This window comes from Mytilus galloprovincialis, chromosome 6 (genome assembly GCF_965363235.1).
Source record: "Mytilus galloprovincialis chromosome 6, xbMytGall1.hap1.1, whole genome shotgun sequence".
Lineage (NCBI taxonomy): Eukaryota > Metazoa > Mollusca > Bivalvia > Mytilida > Mytilidae > Mytilus > Mytilus galloprovincialis.
In genome coordinates this window covers 74,218,786-74,245,505 of record NC_134843.1, presented here as the reverse complement: position 1 = coordinate 74,245,505, position 26,720 = coordinate 74,218,786, and the positions used below count along the sequence as shown (strand labels likewise).

General features: G+C 31.4%; 1 protein-coding gene across 5 annotated transcripts in view; it reads left to right on the top strand.

Annotated features, from left to right (window-relative positions):
• Positions 1-26,720, top strand: part of LOC143080313 (hydrocephalus-inducing protein homolog) — an 81,042-nt gene that overhangs the window by 37,301 nt on the left and 17,021 nt on the right. For 2 of the 5 annotated variants that reach the window (XM_076256094.1, XM_076256092.1), the window contains exons 40-67: positions 53-280; positions 1,165-1,290; positions 1,510-1,667; positions 1,930-2,012; positions 2,766-2,927; positions 3,365-3,516; positions 5,596-5,862; positions 7,365-7,409; positions 8,571-8,753; positions 9,152-9,271; positions 9,883-10,215; positions 10,893-11,097; positions 11,644-11,746; positions 12,276-12,384; positions 12,826-13,077; positions 13,824-13,994; positions 14,768-14,857; positions 17,375-17,461; positions 18,743-18,875; positions 19,488-19,667; positions 20,198-20,467; positions 21,585-21,806; positions 21,985-22,345; positions 22,865-23,139; positions 23,608-23,681; positions 23,953-24,156; positions 24,475-24,741; positions 26,412-26,636. In XM_076256094.1, coding sequence (XP_076112209.1) covers positions 53-280; positions 1,165-1,290; positions 1,510-1,667; positions 1,930-2,012; positions 2,766-2,927; positions 3,365-3,516; positions 5,596-5,862; positions 7,365-7,409; positions 8,571-8,753; positions 9,152-9,271; positions 9,883-10,215; positions 10,893-11,097; positions 11,644-11,746; positions 12,276-12,384; positions 12,826-13,077; positions 13,824-13,994; positions 14,768-14,857; positions 17,375-17,461; positions 18,743-18,875; positions 19,488-19,667; positions 20,198-20,467; positions 21,585-21,806; positions 21,985-22,345; positions 22,865-23,139; positions 23,608-23,681; positions 23,953-24,156; positions 24,475-24,741; positions 26,412-26,636 — 5,085 coding nt within the window. The remainder of the gene's footprint in view (positions 1-52; positions 281-1,164; positions 1,291-1,509; positions 1,668-1,929; positions 2,013-2,765; positions 2,928-3,364; positions 3,517-5,595; positions 5,863-7,364; positions 7,410-8,570; positions 8,754-9,151; positions 9,272-9,882; positions 10,216-10,892; positions 11,098-11,643; positions 11,747-12,275; positions 12,385-12,825; positions 13,078-13,823; positions 13,995-14,767; positions 14,858-17,374; positions 17,462-18,742; positions 18,876-19,487; positions 19,668-20,197; positions 20,468-21,584; positions 21,807-21,984; positions 22,346-22,864; positions 23,140-23,607; positions 23,682-23,952; positions 24,157-24,474; positions 24,742-26,411; positions 26,637-26,720) is intronic. The other 3 variants (XM_076256093.1, XM_076256095.1, XM_076256096.1) reach the window with 3 other exon arrangements.

Here is a 26,720-nt window from a genome sequence, read left to right as displayed (position 1 = left end):
AGTGAAGGTCAAATTAGCTGTCATAATATTAATTTCAATCTTTTTCTTGCAGATCTAAGAAAAAAGGAAGAAAAGGTCCAGCAAAGGAAGAAGGTAAACAAGATGGAAAGAAAAGTGCAGCCCCCACAGGGCCAGCTGGAAAGAACAGTAGCATGGATCGTGTTACCAAGGGTAAAGGTGGTAAAGACGATGACCACCATGCCGGTAAACAGGCATCACAAATAGAAAGGCCAGAATCTCACCAAACAGAGAAGAGTGACTCTAATGTAGATGATGGAAAGTAAGTAAAGGTCAAAGTTATTGAGGGAAAATAGACAAAGGAGTAGGTCCAGTAAGACTCCTTTTTGGTCCCAAAATATAGCAGTTTTACAAAATTGTTAAAATGTAAACTTTTAGTTATTTAATGGACAGTATAATGCTTCTGCTACATAAATATGGGCTGTTTTTGACAATACAATGCACATTTCCGGGTACTAGCACCAATAAGTCATGCTAAATTACTGAAATCTTCATAATTCTAGCATTTTAGTTAAATTTTAGACGGTTTCCTTGAAAAATGAAAGTGGCCGCATTCGTGTTCATCCTAAATATTGAAATGTAAGTTGTATTTGATGATAATACATAACATATATAAAGGTTGAGGATGAACACGGATGCGGCCACTTTTATTTTTGACAAAAACCATCTGAAAAGTGACATTTTTCGGCATATATGGTAGATTTGTCATATTTAAGCTTGAATCGGAACGTTTTTAATGACTAAATTAGTTAAAATCTTTCACATAAATTGATTGAATCAAATGAAATAGACACTTTAGTGTTTAAAAAGTGGTGAAAATCTTTTGTCAGATGAATCTGAAATTTGGGGCCAAAATCGGTCCTTACCGGACCTACTCCTTACTGAGTGTTCAGTCTTTATATATTATGTCATCAGCTTGACAGTGATGAGTTGTAAAGTGTAAGCTCTCTATTTCAGATTCTTTGCATTCAAAGCTCATTATTATTATTTAGCAAAGTAATTTTTTAAAGCAATAGATAAGAAAATGGGAAAGAGAGAAGATAAACCCTTCAAATCAACATAACCAATTTAGAAATAACCAATGATATTTTGCAGAAATTCAGTGTGATTACAATATACACATGTACATTTTTTGAAATATTACAGGAAAGGGAAAAAGAAGGATGGTAAGAAGGATGGAAAAGAAAAGGGAGACAAAGAGAAAGTTGATGTTTCAGCAGAAGAACAACCAAAAGAAGTACCAAAGGAGTCGGACATTCTTCTGATGCAGAGGTTTGTATAGCAAATGTTTACTAACATTCCAGTCATTATAATTTTGAATAATGTCTTCGTCTTAGAAATTTCAGCAATAGTAAAAACTTGTTTGATTGAAGATCTGTGGAGAACTAGTTTAAATAAAATATCATCTAAAATAAAGAAATATATTCAAATATTCATTATATCAAATATGTTATTTTGTTTAATCTTTTACTATTATTGTTTTTCTTTTAGATTCCGTACATTTGAGCATGGTCAAAAGGACATTAACGAGATGCTTGAATTCTGGGATAGAACAACCTTGTCACTAAGGAGACCTCCAACTCCATCAGAAAAATCTGAGGAAGATCAACAACATCATCCGCAGTCTGGCAAATCTAAGGGAAAGAAAGGTATGTCTTGTTGTTCTTAAAATTCATAACACAAAAGTAATTCTATTTTCTACTATGATATGCTTTCAAATATTCTATTTTTGGTCTGTCCCACTTCTAAGTTATCAAAGTTTTAAAAGTTTTAAACTAACTTCAAATATCACTTCGCCAGTATTTGGCATCTTAGTGCAACAAGACTTAATATTTTATTATAGTGAAGAAGATAATTATGGTTTTTCTTTTGTTAAGTTATCAAGTTGATTTTTCTTGTAAACTTTTTTAGGTGAAAAACATGATAAAGAAAAAGCAGAAAAAGAAAGACAAAAACAGTTACAGAAAGAAAATGAAGAAAAGGCAGCAAAAGAGGTAAGTAATTATTCTTGTATAATTTAATTTTGGATTTAACGTGTCTTCTGATTGGCTGACATTATTTTGTTATCAGCCCATAGACATAATTTAGTCATGTGACTGTGACATCATCAACATTTTTTCATGGTTTTCTACGGTTTAAAATGGAATTTAGAATTAAATTATAAGAAATGACTGCACACTGAATAACGATAGTATCAAGAAGAAAATTTTGTAAAAATAAATTTCCACTTTTCCGTATTTTACTTATAAATGGACTTAGTTTTTTTGCCAGAAACAAAACATTCACTCTGTGGTTTAAGTTTTTAAAATTTTTATAATGTTCTTAAACTATCCTGGATTTCTACCAAACTTAGACAAAAGCTTGTTTCTGATCATAAGATATTATTCAGAAGTAAATTTTGTAAAAAAAAATTCACTTTTTCCGTATTTTACTTATAAATGGACTTAGTTTTTCTTCCAGTTAACATTACATACAGTCTGCAGTTATAAAACATTTATTAGATTCATAAACTATCCTGGATTTTTTACCAAACTTGGAAGCTTCTTTCAATCAAAAGACAGTATCGAGAGGGAAATTTTTATTGATGTTTTTCCTCATTTTGGTTGAGTCTGCGATTAACAGCATAAGTAGGCGAGACACTGGGTTCCGTGTAACCCTTACGAATTTTTAGAAAAATCTAAAATATCTTAATAAATCTGAAATGTATTTTAAAAGTGCAATTTCAAATAACTTTGTCATATTTTTAGGCTGCTGCGGCACAAGGTGAAGGTCAAGAACAGGAAATGGTTGTTGAAGAGAAAGAGGATGATGGGATAGGTCTTCCACATATTGTTGTTGACTGTTCAGACAAATCTACACCTGTCTACCAGAAAGTTATTGGATGTGGCAAATTCCCCAGTATGGAGGAGGTATGGACAATTTTATTGGCAATTTCTTCCATCATTTGTATTAAAAATCTTCTTAAAATCATATTATGAAATAGGGTATTTTTTATGCAAATTTATCCATGTTTACAAATAGAATAAAATCTGAAGGTTTTTTTCAAACAATAAAATTGATTCATTTATTCATATGTGCTCATTATTTGGATTTGTTAGTTAATGTAGTTTTATACAAGAAGTCAAATTACTACTAAAGGATAAGTTTTTACTTAGTTTTATTAATATCATCAGAGTTACATGATTTTGATTACCAGAGTGTATGGTTTTTAGAGAGGATTACGTTTTTATGAGTGTTATTGTGAATGAACAAGAGTATTGAAACTAGATTAACAAGATGACATTCTTATATCAAAATATCAAAAGGTCATGTTCAGCTATAAATAATGTGTTAAATATAATTACAGGTATTAGACGGTCTAGGTATGGGACCAAAAGGACCACCTGTTCCCCCACCAGCTGATTTCAGTGTAATTCCATATCCAGTGAAGAGAAAAGCTCCACCTGTCAGTGAATTTGGTGGGAGATACATATTTATTGCCTCATCCGCTGATGATCCGTAAGTGTAGGATTTAATAATGTTCTCCATGAAAAAATGTCCACCGGACACATTTTGACAATATTTACTTATTTAAATGTGTCCTGGACACAATTTCCTATGAAAACATGTCCTAAGGTATGAAAAAGTGTCCATCAACATGGAAATTATTCACTACCATAATATTGTCCAGGTGGACATTTTTTTCATAGGACATTGTGTCCGCCAGGGCATTTTTTGATATGATTAAAGTATTAAATGATATCCATTACCTTGTTATTACTGGACGCATTTTAACTTTAATTACGAACTTGAATTAATTGTTACTTTGACATAAAAATTGTCTCGTTGGCACTCATACCATCCTTATCTTCATATCTATATTTTTTAATATAATTATATACATGTTAGATGCTGTTCCATTTTATTTTCCTTTGAGGACACAATTTAATAACATTCACTACGCAAATGTGTTCTGCAGATGGACCATATTTCATAACTGTTGCTGTAAAATGCTGTTCACTTAGGAGACAATATTTCATGGCAATGGACATTATTTATTTTCTATTGCCTTCTTCTCTGACATAATAAATATAATAGAGTTCTTCATATTTGATTTTACACTTCCTTCTTAATTGTTATTCTTTCATTTTCATTACCATTTGCTGGGAACTTCTTAGAACTTAAATTTCTCTATATTCACTTCCATCCATTATTTATTTGTTTACATATGTATATTGATCAATTCCTCATCAATCCTTCATATTTTAATTAAAATTCAAGTATGATAAAACTTTGTAATGACCTTTATATTACTTCCCTTGGAGGACACAATTTAATAGCAACTACTATGAAAATTTGTCCTGTGAGTGGACACTATTTCATATTGTTAGCAGTAAAAATCTGGCCTTTTGAGGGACACCATTCCATGGCAATGGACATTATTAAATACCAAATTTCAATGAATAAGTGTCCATATGGACACTTTTTCATAGGACACTATTATGTCTTACATATGTAGATTAATGTAGAGGATATTTTATACTTATCTTAATTGAAGGTTATTACATTGAGCTCTTTTATATTGGAATTCTAATTAATGTATGGGGTTTGATGTCGATTCAAAGGCAACATCACAATCAAATCAAGAATGACATTTGAAGGTCAACATATGTTTGTAATGATCATGATGATAGATTGATATTCTACCAAGTGTCAAGCTGTTTCTTTCATTGTTATTTCCCTTTGATTTGAAATGTTTCGAAGAACAGAGACCACTGAAGATCTTTTGTCCAATTCCTTAATGGGCAAAAAATGAAATAATGACAACCACACATTGATGTCTGAAAGTCCTCTGTAAGGACTTATTTACATGGTTGGATGAAAATGGATGTATCGGTGGAATTAGAGATCAAATCTCAGAAACTTAAGGAGGATCGAGGGTATAAAAATTCAGCAAAAATTGAAACATTTTTTTTACATTACAAATTTTTATTTCTTACACTATTTATTAATTGTTACTTTATGATATGTTTCAAAAATCAACCCAAAAAATCAATTCGTTTTGGCCTCAGATGACTTTTGAAATGTTTATATCATTGAAAAAGCTCCAAATTATCTCCCTTTGATGAAAAAAATGCAATTTTTTTGCATTAAAATTGAAATATAATTTTTAACTCATTGGGGACCTATATTTTTTATTATTTTTTTCAAATAAGCTGCACTAACACTAACTATTGTAAAATTTAAGCGATTTCTGTAATTTAGTTTTTTTTTTGTTCAACAGAAAAAAAGAAGCTTAACAAAAATGCATGCTTCTTTCGAAGGCAGATTGTGAGCTTTATAAATGAACGGTGACCCTATACTTTTAATTTATTTTTCTATTAAGTATAGGATAAAGTTTATTTCTAGAAAAAAATAGCGAAATCCTATATTTAAAAACAAAAATTGATTTATTCCCCGCGAGCCCCCTTAAGAATTAAAAACTAGCATTAGAAAGAAAAAGTTTGAAGCTTTGATAGTGAATGTTGATATTTTATGCAATAAATAGGATAATGATATACTAAGATATCATAAAATAATAATATATTGTTTTTTTAGAAATGTTGGTGTACCTGAAAGCAGTGGAACAGAACCTGAGGAAGAGAAATCTGTGACCCCAGACAAGGGTAAAGAGGATCATACCACACCCACTAAGGGTAAGGCTTCTAAGGACAAATCTGGAGGAAAAGATACAGCTAAAGGAGAAAGAAAGAAAAGTGCAGAGAGAAAAACAACATCAAAGACAGAAAAAAGACGTCCATCTGTTAATGTGCAATCTCCACCACCAGGGGCAGTAACTCCTGTCTCTGATGGCGACAATATCAGGTATGTTTTTGTGTGCCTTTTATGCATTTTAGGAGTATAAATATGTACATATGTTATTCAATATAATTTAATACAAGATTTTGGACTAGGTATATTTACTCGTTTTGGGGAAGGAAAATAACAATCTATTTTATTGCTGCAGTTAATATGTATGACTTTCGCATGTGTAAAACATTTGTGTAGTACACACACTATCATGAACACGGTAAGCAATAGATGCATGACATTTCACTATGTAAATGAAAAATAGTTGAGTGTAGCTAGACTACTGCATAAAAGTACATACAAGTGTGAATTTCTTCTTCAAGTTCTATCTTTGTGTTCATATCTTCTTCATATTGCCTCAACATGCCCTCACATTGAAACCACATACATTAGTTGTCTATAATTTCTATCTAAATCTTTGTCAGCAACAAATATATTTGATAAATTGATTGACATTGGTACATATACTTATCATGAACAAGGTTGGATCCTGTTTGTCTCAGGTCAAGCTTAGGTCAAGTGTCAAACAAAAATCTTATCGGCAAAAAACAGAATAAATGACAGTCACTACACAGGGATTATGAGGCCCATATTGAATTCAATGTCAAAGGTCATGGTCTTTATATGGCATATCACAGAATAGCTGTTAAAAAAATGTGGTCATGTGAGGGATGTTGTGCTTTTCATTACCTTTCTCTGACATCCTACATGTTTGTGAAGAAATACCTTGCATTCAACCACATAATGTTCAAAATTTTTCAATATTTATTAAAATGGCCCAATAATTTCAAACAAAATGTTAGTTATCTCTGATTAATATGATTCCAACAATTTTGACAAATAACCTTATATCCTGTTTTTCTTGTATGTTAACTCTTGCTATATAATTCATCTTCTATTATCTTCTTTGTCCTCGTTTGAAATGTTTACTTTTAATATTGTATATACATGTATACTTAAACACTTTGTGAATTATCTTGTCAAAGACTAATCATTTCTTCATTGAAACTGTCATTAATTACTACATCAAATCTTAACTGTGTTTATGTCTTTTCATGCATGATCACTAACATCAACAGACATAGTCTGACACTAACTAACTTTACAAAAAAAACTTAGCAGCTTTAGCTTAAGTGGAACAGGTATTGCATCGATTTGGCTAAAAGTGGCAAAGTTGTTCTGTCAAAAATAAATTTATTGAAAATAAAAACAATTTTGTCTGCAAGTTCAGATAATCATTGAGGATTAAGTAATATCTACTGTGTAGTAAATTTTTCTTGGGATTAGCCATCTGGGGTCTAGGGCAGTATTGTACATCATGAGTGTGAAAAAAGAATTATTTTTTAATTTTCTAAAACGGTAGATTCTATACCATTAAAAATTATATAATTTTTCTTGTAAGCTTTGATTGTCATATGGTAGAATGATGTAAAGATCTTAAACTTAAGTTTTAGCTGCCAAAGTTTAAACCAATTGTATATTAACACTCTAGTTAGCTTGCATGTCTCTCCTTACAGTATGTCAGGGGATGGGATGGCTGTTGGAGATTCCAAAACTCCCAAGTAAGTAGGACATCGGTATACATAAACATGGCCGTGGCTCTCATATCACATCTCTACATGTGCAGTTTACCCTATTAACTAGATTTTCTTCATTTACTTGATCTTACACAATTTCTGAATCATGTGAAGGAAGACAGTTCTTTAACATGGATTTGAATATGTCACACTATAGTTAATTAGAAATTTGTATGTAGTTAACTTTTCAGCTGTAATTTGGTTTATTTCATTTCAATATCTTTTACGTGAAATTTCATATTGTTCATGGCTTTTTCGCATTATCTGAGATTTAATTATTAAATTTCAACTCTATCTAGTCTTCTCTTAACAGGAAAGGAAACTACACATAATCATTTTAATTAAGCATTGTCCACATTATTGAATGCACACCTTCATTTTTTGAAAATAAACACAGTTTGTGTGAATGTTGCTTTCAAATGCATTTTTCACTGCTTCATGCACATTTTTTTTTAATTTAGTAATGTGTGGTGTGTTTAAACTGATTTTGTTTCAAGTAAATAATAAATACTACAGTTAAAGCATGGATTGATTTTATCATTACTGAGGTAAAATGTTTCAGAACATGGTTTTTCTTTTTACAGGCCAAAGAAAGACAACCTATTTAGTAAAAATTTTGAAAATTTTGATTCTTTCAGTTTATTTTTGTTAAAACTTAAACAACCTGTAAATTTTATTTAGTAAATATCTATAGAAAATGGTAAAGGAGGAGCCATGTTTACTGAAATTTAAATATCCACAAGTCATTTGAGTTCATCCGAAGGAGAGCCTTCATCATGTTTATGTATACCAACTACATACAGTATAATTTAACAATTGTCTACTTTTAACAGTGTTCAAATTAACATTTCATGACTTTCTATTGCTGAAATATTGTTTTGATAGTCCTTACCCTTTCAACCAGCTTGCCTTTTGTTAACTAATGTAACTTTAAAATATTTTCTATCAAATGTCATTTCTAGAAATAAATATGATTTGAAAAACAAAAAAATAATGAAGCTCTGCATAAGCTGTCTCTGTTTTACCTTTTTTCACTAAATTATCGTAAATATTGTATTGTTTAATTGAATAAAAAAAAAATTGTTCAAGATCATTAGTCGACTATTTATTTACCTGCAACTTACACAAATACTTTTTTTCATACAGACTAACAATATTCCGCTGGATTGTACCCGCTAATGGAGAAGTTGTGGTACGTCTACGTTTCCAGTCAGAAGAACTTGGTCAGTTTGATCAGACCCTAAACTTTGAGATTGTTGGTACACGTCGCAGATACCAGTTATTTTGTAGAGGAGTGTGTGCATTCCCATCAATAAGTAGGGAGCCAAGGTGAGTTGACCTTCAATGATACAGTCTGTTGCTATACAGTAGATGAATATTTATTTGAGACAGATACCAGGATTTTTAACCCTAAAACCTTGGTACATCTTGTATCCACTAAATTAAATACATTGTAGTCAATCATTTAAAATATATGGTTACCATGTGTTACGTCACATGAGGTAGATATAATGTTTCATCAGAGAATGTTCCTTGAGTTCTTAACCAGTCAGTGAGTAGCTGGAATCATATAATACTGATAATAAATTGGTTTTAAATAATGACCAAAAAAAATTCAATAAAATTTCCTGAGTCCTGAAATATACCAATGAAAAAGACTTATTTATGCAATTTTTTTCTGGCTATAACACTGTTATTATATATCAAATACATCTTTTTTTTTATAGAATTGTTTTCCCAAGTCGTAAGAAGACCAAGAAGACAAATGAAATTTGCCATAAGAAGTACATCTTATCAACAGAAACATTTGAATTTGGACCCTTATTGAACTCAAGACCAAGAACTGGGTAAGTAATTGTACTGAATTTGGACCCTTATTGAACTCAAGACCAAGAACTGGGTAAGTAATTGTACTCTGAGTATATTTGATATTCTAGTCAACATTCCACAAGCATGCTTATTTGAAATAACAAAGTTTTATGACGATATAACAGGAGAATTGTCAATTAAATTAAAGGGATGTTTTACAAGATGTTCATAAACTATTTGGTCTGACGATTGAAATTCAGGTTTTTGACGATTCTGTTTTATTTTTCAAAAGCATATATTAAAACAATAGTGCTTAACCTTTGGATATTTAACCAGTTAAACAATATTTTAGTTTGTTCAATTCAAACAATATAATTATATATACATAGTCCTTTAGGTTTTAAAATGAGCAATTGAGGTGTTAGTAATAATATCCTGTAATGTAGAGGCTTTTTTGTTGTCAGATCTATTCCATGGATGATTGAAATCATTTTTACATTTAAAAAAAAAAGTGAACCTAACATGTACTTATAATAAACATAAAGAATTTGTCATGAAAATATGGTAGATGATATGTCTATTGGATAGCATTTAAGAAAACTTATGATATACGTTTTAGCATTCAATAATCTTTTGATATCTATTTCAGATACAAAGAAGGCAAGCATCCAGCATACATGGAACATTTAAATGTAACAAATACATCCCCACTGGAGGCTGATATCAGTTTCTGCTTCTTCAAAGACAGTAAGAGTGAAACATTCATTTTAGAACCACCAACTATGTTGCTTAAGTCTGGAGAGAGCCAGAAGCTTACGATTTGGGCGTACCCTTGTAAAGTAGGCAGGATTGATGACTCCATTGTGTGTTGTATTAGGGAGAATCCTGAACCAGTTGTATTTAAGATAGCATGTGATTCATTTAATCCTGAACTTGATCTGAACACCAAGGACTTTAGATTTGAATCTGTTAGATTGTATAGGTATGTTTTTGTTGCTTGTCTTAGTCGTGTTGTTTCATTTATGGATACTATTGAACTGACCTTGACCTGTTCTCTTTAGGTCATTTTACGTGTGTTTCAAATCTTTTATATATACATATACATACTGTTGTGCATACTGAAAGTCAGTAACATGCATTGACATTTTGCTTGGAACAATATTCTATTTAATGGCTTATCTGCAATGTAAAGGTATAGAAATTCTCAGATGATTTCAAACTTTAAAGCAAAGAATATTAGGTAGAATTTCAATGCAGCTTCAAAATAAAATTGAGGATGGAAATGGGGAATGTGTCAAAGAGACAACAACCCCACCAAAGAGTTGAAAAATCCATACTGTGGATTCATTTATTTTCGTGGGTACCAATTTTTGTGGATTTAGGAAAACTTACATGTTCGTGGATATTTTGAATTCATGGTTTTGCTTAAGTCTGCATACAAGCCTATTTGAATTTTGTAATTCGTTGAACATTTATTTTCGTGGTTCTTCTGTGCCCACGAAATCAACGAAAATTGGTATCCAACAAATAATAATGAATCCACAGTATCATCTGATTGTTATCTTTTAGAAAAAAAAAGAAATTATTTTCTTTAATTGAATGGTTCAGAATGTTTTATTACTAACTTATCAAGTAAATTATAAAATTTTAATTTTGTAGAAAAGAGATAAGAACAATTCACATGAGGAACAACACCCAGTTACCAGTGGTATGGAAGGTGACGGGGATTGAACAGTTAGGTGATGATTTTACATTGTCAGCTGACCATGGTGTTATAGACCCATTACAAGAATACCCACTACATGCTTACTTCAGGGCCATGAAGCCTCTAAATACAACTCAACAGAAGAAAATCAGATTGGAGGTAAGAAATAAAATAGAATGTCAATGTCAGTTTTAACTAAGGATATCTAGCTGGCGAGTATTTTCCATGCAATTTACCGAAAGGCCACTTGTAAGGCTATGTATATAACCGGACAATTTAACATTAGATGAATGCAAAATGGTTTTGTGCAGGAGAAAAGTATGCAATTAAACGAATTATGCTATTAAGCGGTTTGCAATAAAGTGGAGTCGACTGTGGTTGTATGTATAAAAGATACACACAAAAGGCTGTTTTAAGGCTCAATGGTTCAAAACAAGATGTTGTACTGATTGACTTCCTGTACAAATCGGTCTGGATCACATTTTTAAAACAGGATATTAAAGACAATGTTTGTGTTCTTTGTCATTTATTTTTGCTGGATTAAAAAAAAATCATGATGCATTAGTAAGTTGATCAATAGACAATGATATGCTTGGACTTTAAGTTCCACTGTGTAGTCAGTTTTTGGGAATGCAAGAAAAATCTCTGATATCTATTTCAACAAATGACTATATCTTTATGCTGTATGAATATTTATTTTTATAGATACATGATCAAGAAGGTGTTCATCCATTGTCCACAGAGAATCTGACCGTACATTATGAACCTTATGATATCAGTGTTGATATGAGTTTCAACAACAAGGGAGGTAAGAACGAGAATCTTTTAATACCAATGAATCTTAAATCTAAATACTGGTGATTCATGGGATACCAATTTTCGTGGATTCCATTAGTTCAGGTGAACCACAAATTAACATGTTCAACGAAATTACACATTTTCTACATGCAGGCTTTGTATTCAAAGATTGTCAAAACCATGAAATCAAATATCCACCAAAATGCAAGTTTTCCTCAATTTTACCAAAAAAATACCCCATAATAAATGAATCCACAATAGGTTTAGTCCAGAACAGACATACTTTTGCTCAACTTTATATCTAAGATTCAATGTTCATAAAAACATTGCGATCTGTGTATATCCTAATATATCTTAGTTATACAAAATGTAATATTTTCAAAATTAAGAATAAATCTGCATCAAAAACAATCCACAACAATAACTAACAAAGTTAAAGAAAAAAAGAAAAAACATAAACTGATTTAATCTGCCATTTTGATTTATCTTGTTTAGCATATATATGTGATTCTATATGTAATTATTTTCAATTTTTGTAGACCATGGATCAGATGGTGGTGGCCTTGACCTTGGTATCATACATGTTGGTGAAGAAAAGAAGTGTACCTGTGCTTTGAAAAACAGAGGGAAATATGAAGTTGGATATAAGTAAGTGGCATTAACAATGTGTAATCACAATAAATACACCAAAGTGTTAACTGACGTATAGAAATATACTTACCTAGACTTCTTTTGCTTTTTGCACTTAAAAAAACAACTCTTGCAGTAATTCTTTGTGGTGTCCATATTTGACCTATTGCATGGCAAAACTTCTGCTCTACTCTGTTTTTACAGTGGTAGTACAACTTTGGAACCTTTCATTACACACTATCTGTACTACATGGAAATTATTATATGCAATATTATCTTGTTTTAATTTTTACTTAGGGGAACTGCTACTTTTTTTTGTTATGGTATGTCATATTTTTAATTTCACCTTCAGAATTCTGATTTAAAAAAAAACTAACCAAACAAAATAAAAAAAAAAAGACAGAAGAAGTTTTATATTAATAGATATGGTATTTCATTCATTTTTTATATTTTTTATAGTTTCATCAAGAAGGACTGTGACCCAGCCAATCCTAATGCTGCCTCTTTGTTTACCATTACACCAGATCATGGTAATCTGTCGTCTGCTGATAGACCAACCCAACCTACTATCATATTCAAATCTGACAAGGAACTAGTCATCAAAGATCAACCAATCCTGAGCTGCCAGGTCATAGACTTGAAAGTTGGTGATGAGGGAGAAATCATTGGTGTTATACCAATCAAAGTATCTGCTAAAGTGTTGTTTCCTAAGTAAGTCAAATTTTTCAAAATTCAGTTCATCTGTCTGTCGTAGGTTTGTCAGTCTCTCCTGCTTCAGGTTATAGTTGTCAAGGTATATTTTGATGAAGTTGAAGTCCAATCAACTTAAAACTTAGTAATTGTAGTGCCAAATTAGAGTTTTTGACACCAATTTTACGGTCAGCAAAACAAAAAAATGATAGTGCAGGTTGGGCATCTGTGTACTATGGACACATTATTGTTTGTATTACTTTAACAAGGGTCACCCATTAACATTTTCAGTACTGTTACATGCAGACTTAAGGATTAATCTGTTAACATGTTATATGAAGGGGTCTTTCTGATATCATAGAACAAAATTGTTATTGCTGAACTACATACTTTTAATATAACTCCTTGGCAAATTGAATCATGCATTCAAATCAATCATATACATGTATATGTTTTTTTATATTCATTTTCAAAATTTAAAAGAAGTGAGCTATGATCTTCGAAATTAATTTAAGGGATTACAACATAAAAAGTTCTTTTTAAAATAAAATCAGAAGTATCTATCAGTTTTGTTTTAAGTTTAGTTTAGACAGAGGAGACATTTCGTTGTAGTTTTATTTTAAATGTTTGTTTTTGGAACAACATAAACTTAACATAGGATTACATTTTTGTGTGTTTCAGAGTATATACTCTGCAAAGCTTTATTTGACAACATGAGAAAATTCTTTACAATAAACATTGATTAAAATATCACTATTACATTTAAGGTACGAGATACAGCCAGCTAATGATATTAACTTTGGTTCATTACTCATCAATAACAAGAAAGAAGGGCAGAGTAGATTTGAAATTCACAATCGTGGAGAGTTTGATTTCAAATTCATCATATCTAAGATGCAAAAGGAAGACAAACAAGCAGGAGGCCGTGGAAATCGTCCGTAAGTATAAGAAATTACATTGTATAGTGCACTCCAATATATACAGGGATCACGGCTTCTGCTTCTGTTTTCACCTTTCACTGGTCCCACCAATGTAGAACAGGGAAACAGTTTAATCAATTTATAACATTACTGTCACATGGTGTATTATTATTTTTTAAATTGTGATTGGGTTATTCCTTTTGGGATTTGGCAAATTAAACACAAGTACTCACTTTTGTCTATGTCTATATTTTCAAAATTATACTATAAAAATTTGGAAAAAATGCTATAGCTATTAAAAATTCAGACCGAAATTAACTCACAAAAATAATTCTTTAAATAAACTTTTCATTTCTAAGTATCTACCTTTCTATATCTGACCACTTCCTTGAAAAAATAATACAATACTTATTTCAATGTGAAAGAATACTTACTTCTTAGCCAAATACCAGAGCTTGAGTCAAAGCAGAGAAAAGAAGATAAAAACTATTGGTATAAGTACTGAACCAATTTCAATGTTAGTCATATTCAATTATTCTAGATCTGGGGTCCTATGCAGTTTCTTGTAGCTTCCTTATTTTCATTTTCTTTTTAAGTTTTAATTGGTCACTTTTTAAATAGAGCATTGTAATCTGCATGTTTATTCCCAGTGCATGTGACTTTTCAGTTTTTGTTGATCTTAAAATTCTGTTTTGTTGGCACTGTTGTAAGAGTAAATGCATGTTCAACACATTTTTCTTTGATACCCTTTGTCACAAACATAAACAAATTTGTGTATACATCTTACTCAGCCCTGTGAAGGACAGCAAACGAAGCAAGTCCCGTGATGGATCAAGTTCTGGAAGATCTGTAGCTAAGCCTAAGAAAACAGATTCCGTCAGGTTAGTTGTTGAGCCCACCCTCTCACTTCTGTTTCACTAACACTCTGATGTGTGGATGCTAAATATAGAACACTGTAAAGCAGGTTTTTTTTGCAAAATATGAAATCTGGCACTTATCCATTTTGCAGTGCAAATTTGATAGTTTAACCATTGAAATTATAAATTCTTTAATTTTTAGTCTTGTAGAAGAAATTAACCTTAATTTTATATTTGTCAAAAAACCTGCTGAACAATTTTGCATGCTCTCTTATGCTTTAATCAGTATGTAACTAGCAGTGTTTGGGATTTTAAATATTTATATCTTTTATTACTAATACCTGTTTAACAACTAAACAATTCTGAGTTCTTAAATGATGTTTTGAATTGGAATTGTAAAGAATTGATTCAATATTTGAGAGATAATTTTGACTTTTCTGTCAATTATTTTTTATTCAACTTTATAGATTTAACATTTACTAGTGAAAAATTGAATTGTAATATGTAATCTGTATTTGTACCTGTTCACTTTATATATTTTTGCAGTTTGCATGCAATTTCATTAATGAAAATATAATTTTCAAAATTGTATTGTTTTCTGTGTATGATAGCTACAGTTGTTTCAGATTTGCATGGATAATGTTCATATTGTTGGTTTCCAGTATGACAGTACTTTGCTTAAGATATTCTTGTATAAAACCAAAAGAAAAATAATATTGTTATATGCAATGATATTTTGGATAGTATGGTCTTCTTCCCCCTCAAAAAAAAATTTAGAAGAAAGAAGAAAGTTATATTTGCCTTATTTGTTTAACTTTGCACATCTGACTATATTAATATGAATTCACTTTAAAAAAAAGTCTTTGATATAAAGCTTCCAATTAAAGTTCTAACCAAATTAATGAATATCTTAACTTATTCATAATATTGATGAGGCTGAGTGGTCTAAGTAGAAGTACTAGTTACAACTGTAATCACTAGTCAGTCAACTCTGAGGTTGTGAGTTTGAACCCAGCTCGTGCAGATGCACTTTACTCAAATCTTATTTGACAAGGATTGTCATTTTTCCTATCGAAAGTCAGTGGGTTTTTTTTTGGCACTCTGCCTTCCTCACCAATAAAAACAGGCCGCCACCAAAAATCAAACCATAAACATTGATTACATTGATCCATATATGACCAATGAGGCACAAAATAAGTTCTCAGTATGCTATCTTGATATATTCAAAACATCTCATTTCAATACTTTGATAGCATAATCTAGACAAATGACATATTCAAACAGGCATATGCATTAAAATTGTCCTCTATAATATCAATATAGTTGAAACAGTTTACTCAGTATTTAGATGTTAAATAATTAAGTTGTCATCACTCTAATGTAAATATTTAAAAAAAAACAAAAAAAAACAAAACAGTTCAGTCCTTGGTACTTTGCTTTATTGAAAATACATTTTAAATTGTCAAGACCCAAAGAAAAGTCAAATGTGGCCTGTGACCTCCTGTTTGCATGACATCCTTACAACCTGACGTCTCATTTAAGTTACCTGTGTCATTTAAAAAAGTTAAAAATCTTAATTAAAAGTGCTTAAAAGTGACCTGGTTCCCAAGGGAATTTTAAAAACAACCTTGTGACCTAAGGGGAGTACCTTACTCCAAGCCCACAGTAAACCAGACCCCAGGATTCTTATGCCAATGTAAAAGAGATAAATTAAAACACATGTACTAAGGGATGATAGATTTGGAAGCCTTGCACGTATACAGTATGAGTATTTGACCTTTTTTGGATAGTTGTTTCATTGGGAATCATACCACATATCCCTATTTGTATATTATATGTTTCAGCATGTCAAAATATACTTTTATTCAAAACGTTAACATTTCGATACTTATATTCAGAGGGAGAATTCGATATTGCTATAATTTGCATCACTTTCATTCATTTGGAAATTATGTGACTAGTGTGCTGGCAAAATATGATTTTTCATATTCTTATCAAAGTTGAACTAAATAGTGTGCTTGTAAATAAGAGATTAGCGTGTAAAAATGTCTTTAGAATTATAAGTGTTTTTACCAAATTTTGTGCTGAGAATTGTGTAAATAGAGATTTGACTGTTCTTTCACAGCTTTACCATTTTTTTTTTTTTTTTTAAATCTTACTGGAAGCAATGATCTTCATTCACTTGTTTGAGTTGACTAATATTTATTCAGTAGCTAACATATATACTAACAATAGTTCTTAGAGCAGACATGTCGATCTTATTAGAAATCAGACACATATATCAATTTTGACTTAGAGATTTCTGAATAATGCATCTAAAATGGAGAAGGGGGTAGAAAAAAAGAGTTGTTGTTGATTTAACAACCTACGTTTTGAGATTTTGAGATTATGGGAAAATGTTTGTTTTCAAACTTGTTCAAAACTTGTCTTTATAAGGAATACAAATTTTTTTTCAAGATGACTTTTAAGATTGACATGTGGTTTGTTTGATTGCAGTGATTTCTATAACCATATATCACTATTACCTATATTTCTCTCTAGCGACTACAATGCTAGTCAAGTTATGCTGACTGCAGGAATTTCACGAGCTCAAATGTCCTCTGTTCCACCTAATGCTAAACGTGGCAGGTATATGCATTCACGTCATGAGTTATTCTTGTTATCTCTCCCTGAATGTGTTTTACAATCATGGATTCTTTAGTGTAGTTTTTCAAAGTTTTATCAAAAAAGTCTAATGTACATGGATTTAAGGCTAAGAAAAGCATTTTTAACTTAATTTCAGACTTTCAACCACTTCATTTGATCTATGGTTGAAAGTGGTCTCTTTGGCAAACATACCACATCTCATTGATTTTATATTTATAATTTGTTTTGGTCAACTTTTGTTCAACTTGACATACTTTTCAATAATAAAACCAGTTTAAATAGATGTCTTGTTTAAGAAAATACAGTTAGATATGTTTTACATTCTTGGTTGTCTTTTAGCAAGAATAACTCATTACTTTTTCACTAATTAATGCTTTTCTTTTTCTAACAAAAAACTAACCAATTTCTAGCATGCAATATTCTGAATATGGTGTTATGCTATTTATATCCTCAGCATTGCTTATGAGTGAATTTTTTGTCGATTGTACATCTTGTAATTAAAAAAAAAGTGTAATGAAAATATTGAATAATTTATATCAGCACTTCAAATGAAGTATTTGCACATTTTTGTGCACATTACTAATAATAAGTACTTTTTTCTTCACTGGGTTGATAATTTAACATCAGATTCACTTGATTGTACTTATCTTGATTGATAAATATCACTTAAAACACAAGAATCTGAATTTCTTACTCATAACTGACTCACAGAGCACTAATAGAGCACAATAGATAACAAATTACAGACTGGTGCATTTTTAAAGAAGTAATTTGCATGACCATGCATATTTGACCATAAGTACCATTAAAAGTGACTGGTTTGTCTTAACAAAAGCACATTTCTGTGACCTTAAGATGAATAATAGCTATAATAGTGCTGTTCCTTTGCCAGGGTTTTGTCAAGTGCATGAGGGAATTTTGTGACATTAATGAATAACCTTCTTTTGCATTGTTTGCAAAGCTTTTAAGATTTTGTTTGCATTTGTAAAAAAACTGTACCTAAAGTCTCAGTGTTAGCACATTCTTTTGATTCAATAATAACAGGTAATACAAATAGGAACAAAATCTTGCAGACATTAAAGCAGGAAATCACTTTAAAACCATAAACATATTGAAATTAATGCTAGGAAAGCAAATATTTTTATTTTAATTTGTATCGATGAAAATGATAAACTAGCAATGACAATGGTGAAAATTCCTTGATAAAATACAACAGAATTCATGACAGCTGTAATATCTTTAAAATTTTTTATTTTCATACAGAGCTGAAGGTGGTGCTGCTAGGCAACAGTTTGGAATGTTTATTGTCTCCCCTACCAGTGGAACAGTCATTGTAGGTGGCTCTATCACTATCAATGTAGATTGTATCACAGAACAAGAGGGAAAAGGAGATGAAGTGAGTTGTTTCCCTTGCCTGTGGTCTTCATAGAAATTGTACTTTGAAAAATGCATAATGTGATTTGTATTAACACCAAGACATCATTAATTTACACCAATATGATATTTAATGTAATTTGAAATTTTGCATACATCTGGCTTAACCATTTTTGGAGAGTTGCAGAAAATCCCACCTTAATCATTGAAATCTATCCTTTTACATTAAATAGGATATCTTTATGTAAATTACTGTAAACCAAATTATTTTTGTGGATACTCCATTTCATGTTATGCCTTAAGTAGCCCTTTCATTGCGATTTAATTTAACAATTTTCAAATTTGTTTCATGTAGTTTATTAAGGAATGATCCATGTTTCAAATATTGCAAAGATTTATATTCACCTTATTTTTCTACTAGCGAAAGTTGCGAAAATTAATTGGTTTACAATATATACACTCAATCGATCTGACACCCTTGTCAGTGTTTAAATTATGCATAGTCATTATAACACCCTTATGGTTGTTTAAAATATGCCTAGTCATTAAGTAATCCTTTCATGCAGATAGATTTTTTTTTTGAATATGACAAGATATTAATTTTTTAATAACTAATGGCACATTTCTGTTTTAGGAAATATGTATTGATGTAGTTGATCGTGATCCTAATGACCATCCAGGTGGTATACCCTACAGACTGTTAGCTGAAGTGTGTATTCCTTCTATAAGTACCATAGAACAGAGATTTATTGGTTCTATCTTTGAGGAACATAGAATTGTCAAAAATCTCAGCATCTGGCAGCATAGTAATCAGGTAAATAAAAATTGAAAATATAAAAAAGGGATGTGTCAAAGAACAACATCCCAACCAAAGAGCAGAAAAAAAAGGTGAACTAGAAAATGGACGTCACCCTAAACTCTGAAAAATGAATTGATTTAAAATTCAGAAGAAAATATATGTAATGGTTGTGCATATTTATCTTAATCTCTTTCAGTTTTTATGGTGTATTTGAAAATTTAGTTTAAATTATGCATATGGCAAGCTAGTTAGTAAACTTAGTATTATTGCATTCAATAGTTAAAACTCAGTGAGTATGAATGGTAAGAGACGTTAGGTAAACATCAATGAGACAGCAGCCTAACCTCAACAGATGTATAGAACCATACGACAAGTTCTAAATCTCCGAGGCGCTTGGCAAGGTGTAAATGCTTCTTTTATTTTTATAGCAAGTCCTATATATTATCCTATGAAGGCTTGATAAAAACTTTTTGTTGTTCTGATACAGATTGATTCAAATTTAACATTGAAACGAAGTTCAATAAATTTTCTTGACTTTCTTACAGGGTGATCTCTACACTGATGGTGGAGTGTATGCAGAGGATGAGAACAAATTTATATTTAACAATGTAATCATTGGACGTAAAGCTAAGGCTAGGTTCAAGATCTGTAACACAAACAAAGTAATGTGCGATGTTGTATTCTCTGTCAAACCAACCAATGTTAAAAGAGCTGGACAGAATCAAGATATATTTGAAGTAGACCCACCCAGGGCACAGATTTCACACCACAGCCATGTGTATGCCACGGTGACATTCACACCACCCTCTATGCAGGTAAGATTTGTCGTATCTGATCAAAATCACAATATGCTGCCTAAAAATTTAGAGTATATTGTACAGGGGCTGTTGTCTAAAATAATTTCCCTAAATGAGACCTATTTCAAACATCAGGCCTTTAATATGATTTTTTTGTTGATATAAATGTATATAAATTGATTGTTGTCCCTTATAAGTATTAAGCTTCAGATTGGTATTGTTAATTATGGGTTGTTTTTTTTTATTAATTAGGGTCCCGCCAAAGACGGTCCCCTATAGTGATCAGTCTGTCCGTCCGTCTGTCCGTCCGTCCGTAACACTTTGTGTCCGCTCCATATCTAGAGAACCATTATGATTTCATACTTAATACTTTACATGTTTATTAACCACCACCAGAGGGCGTGTCATGATGTATGTACAACTTCCTAGGTCAAAGGTCAAGGTCAAAAAACTTTGGTTTCAGTTGACAACCCTGTGTCCTGAGGTGAAGATCGTGTCCGCTCTATATCTTGAGAACCGTTATGATTTCAAAGTTTATACTTGACATGTATATGAACCAACACCAGAGGGCGTGTCATAATTTATGAACGACTGCCTAGGGCATAGTTCAAGGTCAAAAACTTTGGTTTCAGTTGACAACCCCATGTCCTATGGTAAAGATTGTGTCCGCTCTATATCTTGAGAACCGTTATCATTTCAAAGTTTATACTTGACATGTATATAAACCAACACCAAAGGGTGTGTCATAATTTATGTGCAACTTCCTAGGTCAAAGGTCAAGGTCAAAAACTTTGGTTTCAGTTGACAACCCCATGTCCTATGGTAAAGATCGTGTCCGCTCTATATCTTGAGAACCTTTATCATTTCAAAGTTTATACTTGACATGTTTATAAACCAACACCAAAGGGTGTGTCATAATTTATTTACAACTTCATAGGTCAAAGGTCAAGGTCAAAAACTTTGATTTCAGTTGACAAACCCATGTCCTATGGTAAAGATACAATTTTTTAATGCACATTATTCACAGCGGGGCCCACAGAGATGGCTCCCATCTCAATGATATCTAGTTATGTTGTTTTTTATGACAATACATAGATTATGTTTAAAACAATAAATGAGTTTTCTTACTTTATAGAATTTCACTGCCCAATTTGAAGCTGCTTTAGAAGGTCAGACCAAGGGTAAATCATTGATATTTGAAGTAGCTGGTGATGGTAACCTCCCAAGGATCACTGTACAAAAACCCACAATGAGGAATAAGATGGGTCAGACAATTTTATTGTTTAAGAAGAATTTAGTAGGAAGAACACAGACACTGCCTTTTACATTGATCAACGATGGAACACTGCCAAGTAAAGTAAGTAAAATTAAGATTTAATGTTGAACCTCACAATTAATTAACAAATTAAAATGGATGTTTGATTAATACATGTTCAATTATGACTCACAAAGATAGAACAGCTTAAATAGAAAATGGGCAAACAACATTCATCTTATGAAGTCTTTTAATAATACTATTTTTATTTGTTTTTCAGGTTGATTTAGATTTGATGGATCCTGATAATGTGTTCAAGATAAGACCTGGCACTGATACCAATGCTGTCATGGAAAATGATTACGAAGACACGAAGAGACCCCACACAGCCTCTGTATCAGTAGGGGTAGGTGAGGTGGCTAACTTCAATGTCATCTTCAAACCCTCTGCAGTTCAGAGGTCACAGGCACATATCAAACTAACCGTGATTGATAATCAGTATGAGGACTCAATCATTCAAATGGTCGGCGAAGGTTATGAAGATGAGATAACTCTAGACAATATTCATAGTGTTAGCCAGCTGTTTGAGCCAGAAGTTGTTGCTGGCGAGGATAGTGCATTACCAGATGATGATATTGCAGGTAAATGTAAAAAAAGAAGCTGTCTGTTCTTTTCTAGACCACATTGCGGCTATGTAATTCCATGATTATTTAATTTTCTTTCAGTATTTAATATGGCAAGATCCTTGTTTAACATGTTTGCAACGATTAATATTTACGTTATTTTTCTTTCTCACGAAAAATAAATAGCTCACGACAATAAGTTGGTTTACGGTACTAATTTGCACAGCATATAAAGTAGACTCGCTGTGTACAAGTATTTGCTTAAAGAGTAGAATTTAAATCTAATTAAGAGTCTTTTATCCTTGAAAACTAATACCTGCATTATTTTGTCATTACATTAATGACTGACTGAAAATGGGATCAATAAATTTCAGATGAAGACATGCAATAAGAAAATATTTAAAAAAACAAAGATGTTTTAACAGTGAAACCATGTTGATCAATTTACATTTTATTCATCATTTAAAAACTGCATTGATTTACAGTATTTGTTAAAGATACATCCTTTAAATGTAAATTATGTCATATTTTTTTCAGCTGCCAAACCAAATCTGATCAACTTTGGTGATATTTATGTGAATGAATCCTGTACTTTGTCATTCTCAATGACCAACAACTCCAAGACTGATGTCTACCGTCTCCAGTGGCCAGAAAATGCCAATCTAAAGTTCACACCTACATTGGGTCATCTTCATCCAAATAGTAGTAAAGATGTGACTGTCTCATTCAAGTCAGATGCTGCCAAAACTCTCACAGAACAGGCCGTCAACTGTAAAGTCACAAAGATCAAATATGATAAACCAATTGATCAGGTAAGATATAAAGCTTTGCACACAACTTTCTGTAAATCTTTTAAAAGAAAGGATAAATTTTGTTTAGATATTGCCCAAAAATCATAAGAGAAACAAATTCCACCACTATATCTCAATATTTCTCCACTCTTAACAGTTAAATTGTAAATATTTAAAAAGCGTGGCAAGATTGTGTTCTAATTTTTACAATTTAACTCTTTTGAGTGGAAATATGTTGTTACACACTTGATGTAATGGTGGAATTTAATTTTTTTTGTAGTTTAATGATGGGTTTAGTCAAGATCACTATAAATATTGTTGATCAAATTCAATGTTCAATGTTTTAATGTAATTTTTACTTATTTATGTTGTGTTATTTAATTTGATGATTCATGTCAATATCTACTTAAAATTTTGTCATATCAATGACAATAATTATTATAGAACCTTTCAATGGCATAACTAATTGGTTTATTGCTGTTTTCACAGATTGCAGCCTGGGATGATAGAATTAAAACTGTCAAATGGGTTGATCTCCCATCATCACCACAACCCTCAGAAAGGTACGATATTAACAAAACTGCATACTAAAAATTTTTGTCACTCAGGATATATTTCACTTCTGAGAAGAGCATTTGTGAAACCGCATCAGATAATTTATTGTTTTCTTCATTTAAAATTTTGTTTGAAGTATCTTCAGTGAAATGTGAAATCCTTAAGCTTATAACAATACCAAAGATACACCATGAATATAGCCAAGTTTGCAAAAGGTGGAATTTTCTTATTATTTAAGAGTGAACAACAACACACCTCACTTTGTTTTTGTTTTTTCAGTGGATCAAAGGCTCCATTGAGTTCAAGAGGTGCTAAGAAGAAGGTTGTAGAAACAGAACCCGAGCCCACATTTACAGATTTCCCTGATACAAGTAGAAATGTCGAACTCCTTGTTTCTGCCAATGCTGATTTCAGTAAATTTGGATGCAAGACTGAGAGTGTTCACTTCAAGGATACTCTTATGTTCCAGACAAGAGTATTTGAGTGAGTATAATTTTATTTAAATATGAAAATAATGTACAGGGAAAATGTTAACTATCATTTATTCTTTGGAACACTTATTAAATGTGTTTTTTTTTTGTTTTTGACTGAATCATTCAACAATGGTTAAAAATATTTCATGTCTGTAATGGTGCATTTTTACACGAATTATCAAAAATCATTTTCTATAATTTACAAGTTTCTTCTATGAACTATTTACTGTGAAAATAAATGTGGTTTAGAAAATATCAATATTTGCTTGACAACTGGTTTCATAATTTTACAATTTGAACAAAATTAAAAAAACAACTTTTACTTCAGATTTAATCTCAGTAACAAAGGAAGTATAAAGATGGACTACAACTGGCAAGTGTTAATGGAAAACATGGCCCCATCATTAACCAGAGCTGTCACGTTTATGTCTGAGGGAGAACGACCAGAATCTCGTATTGATGCTGTAGATGCCAGTTATATCCCCTTTAGTGTTGAACCTGAGTTTGGTACCATAGCTGCTGGAAAGAAACAGAGATTTACAGTAAAGTTCTCTCCCCTTGATGTCAATACATATGAGGGAAGACTTATCTGCACGTAAGTTGGATAACAATAATTTTTATTTTTTTTGCAGTTTTGCTTTTTTTCTTAAAAACAGAAGAGATATTATGTATTAAGTGACACATGGTATCCATGGTCTAACTTGAAGGGAAACCCCTAAGCAAACATGGAAGTCATTATACTTTATACATCTCGTTTTTATACGCCCGTCAAAAATTTTGACGGGACGTATTATGTTATACAAATGTCCGGTGTCCGTCCGTCCGTCCGTCTGTCTGTCCGGCGTAAACATGTCGCACCGTAACTTGAGAACGACTTATCCAAATTTCATGAAACTTAATATAGTTGTTTCTTATGATGGTCAAATGATCTGTATACTTTTTGGTGAAAATAAGATTTAAACTTTTTGAGTTACGGCACTTTTTAACTAAAACAGGTGTGTGTTTTTTTCACATGTCGCACTGTATCTCAAAAACGATTCTTGATTATGGCTTAAAACTTTAAACACTTCTTAGTTATATTAATCTCAATATCTGTATACTTTTTGGTGATGATTCAAAATTTCATTTTTGAGTTATTGAGTATTTTGTAAAAAAGGGGGAGGGGATTTTTACATGTCGCGCCATATCTCAAAAACGATTTATGATTATTGTATAAAACTTTACACATGTCTTTGTTATATTAATCTAAAGATCTTTATACTTTTTGATGATGATTCAAAATTTCATTTTTGAGTTATTAGTATTTTGTAAAAAAAGGGGAGGGTTTTTTTACATGTTGTGCCGTATCTCAAAAACGATTTATGATTATTGCTTAAAACTTTACACACTTCTTTGTTATATTAATCTAAAGATTTGTATACTTTTTGGTGATGATTCAAAATTTTTTTTTTGAGTTATTGAGTATTTTGTAAAACAGGGGAGGTTTTTTTTACATGTTGCGCCGTATCTCAAAAATAATTTATGATTATTGCTTAAAACTTAACACACTTCTTTGTTATATTAATCTAAAGATCTGTAAACTTTTTGGTTTTTATTCAAAATTTTATTTTAGTGATATTTAGTTTTTTGTAAATAAAAACAGGGTGGGGGGTTTCACATGTCCCGCCGTGTCTCAAAAACAATATATGGTTATTGCTTTAGACTTTCTCAGAAACTATTTATGATTATTGCATAAAACCTCCACACAAGACGTCGGGCGTATCATGCGCTCATGGCGCAGCTGTTTATTTCATATAGATTAGACTGTTGGTTTTCCCTTTTGAATGGTTTTACACTAGTAATTTTGGGGCCCTTTATAGCTTGTTGTTCAGTGTGAGCCAAGGCTCCGTGTTGAAGGCAGTACCTTGACCTATAATGGTTTACTTTTATAAATTGTTATTTGGATGGAGAGTTGTCTCATTGACACTCATACTACATCTTCCTATATCTATTCACTAAAATAGTTAAGCTAAACAGATAATATATAAGCTATAAAAAGAAGCTTTCACACTTTGTAATGAAAGCCAAGTTATTTCAATTAACTATTTTTGCATTGAATGAAATGATAATTGTACTAGCCTCATATAGATGAAATGTGTAGGATGCAGGTATAACTGTTTATAAAATAAATATATCAACCATCTGCTTAAAACAGTAGACACTCTATGTCTATGTAAACAAAGCTGAAATATGATTCATGATATTACATGCATATTTACATTTCAGTATTCCAAACTTAGAGAAGGATATCCAAGGACCTGTTGTTGGTTTGAAGGGAAAGAGTCTGATGCCATATTGTCACTTTGAACTTCAAGATTCAGATTACATTACTGGAGCCAGACGGGACCCTGAATTACCTGGACCAGGAGATTCAACAAGGGGAACAACTCTTGATCCCAACACTCGTGTCATTGAGTTTAGTTGTGTTGGTGTTGGTGTAAAGAAAACTTTGTAAGTGTATTATTGTGTTTTGTTTGTATTAGCTTTTATGCACAAAAAAAAAAACAAACTAAATTTTATAAATTTTCTGGATTT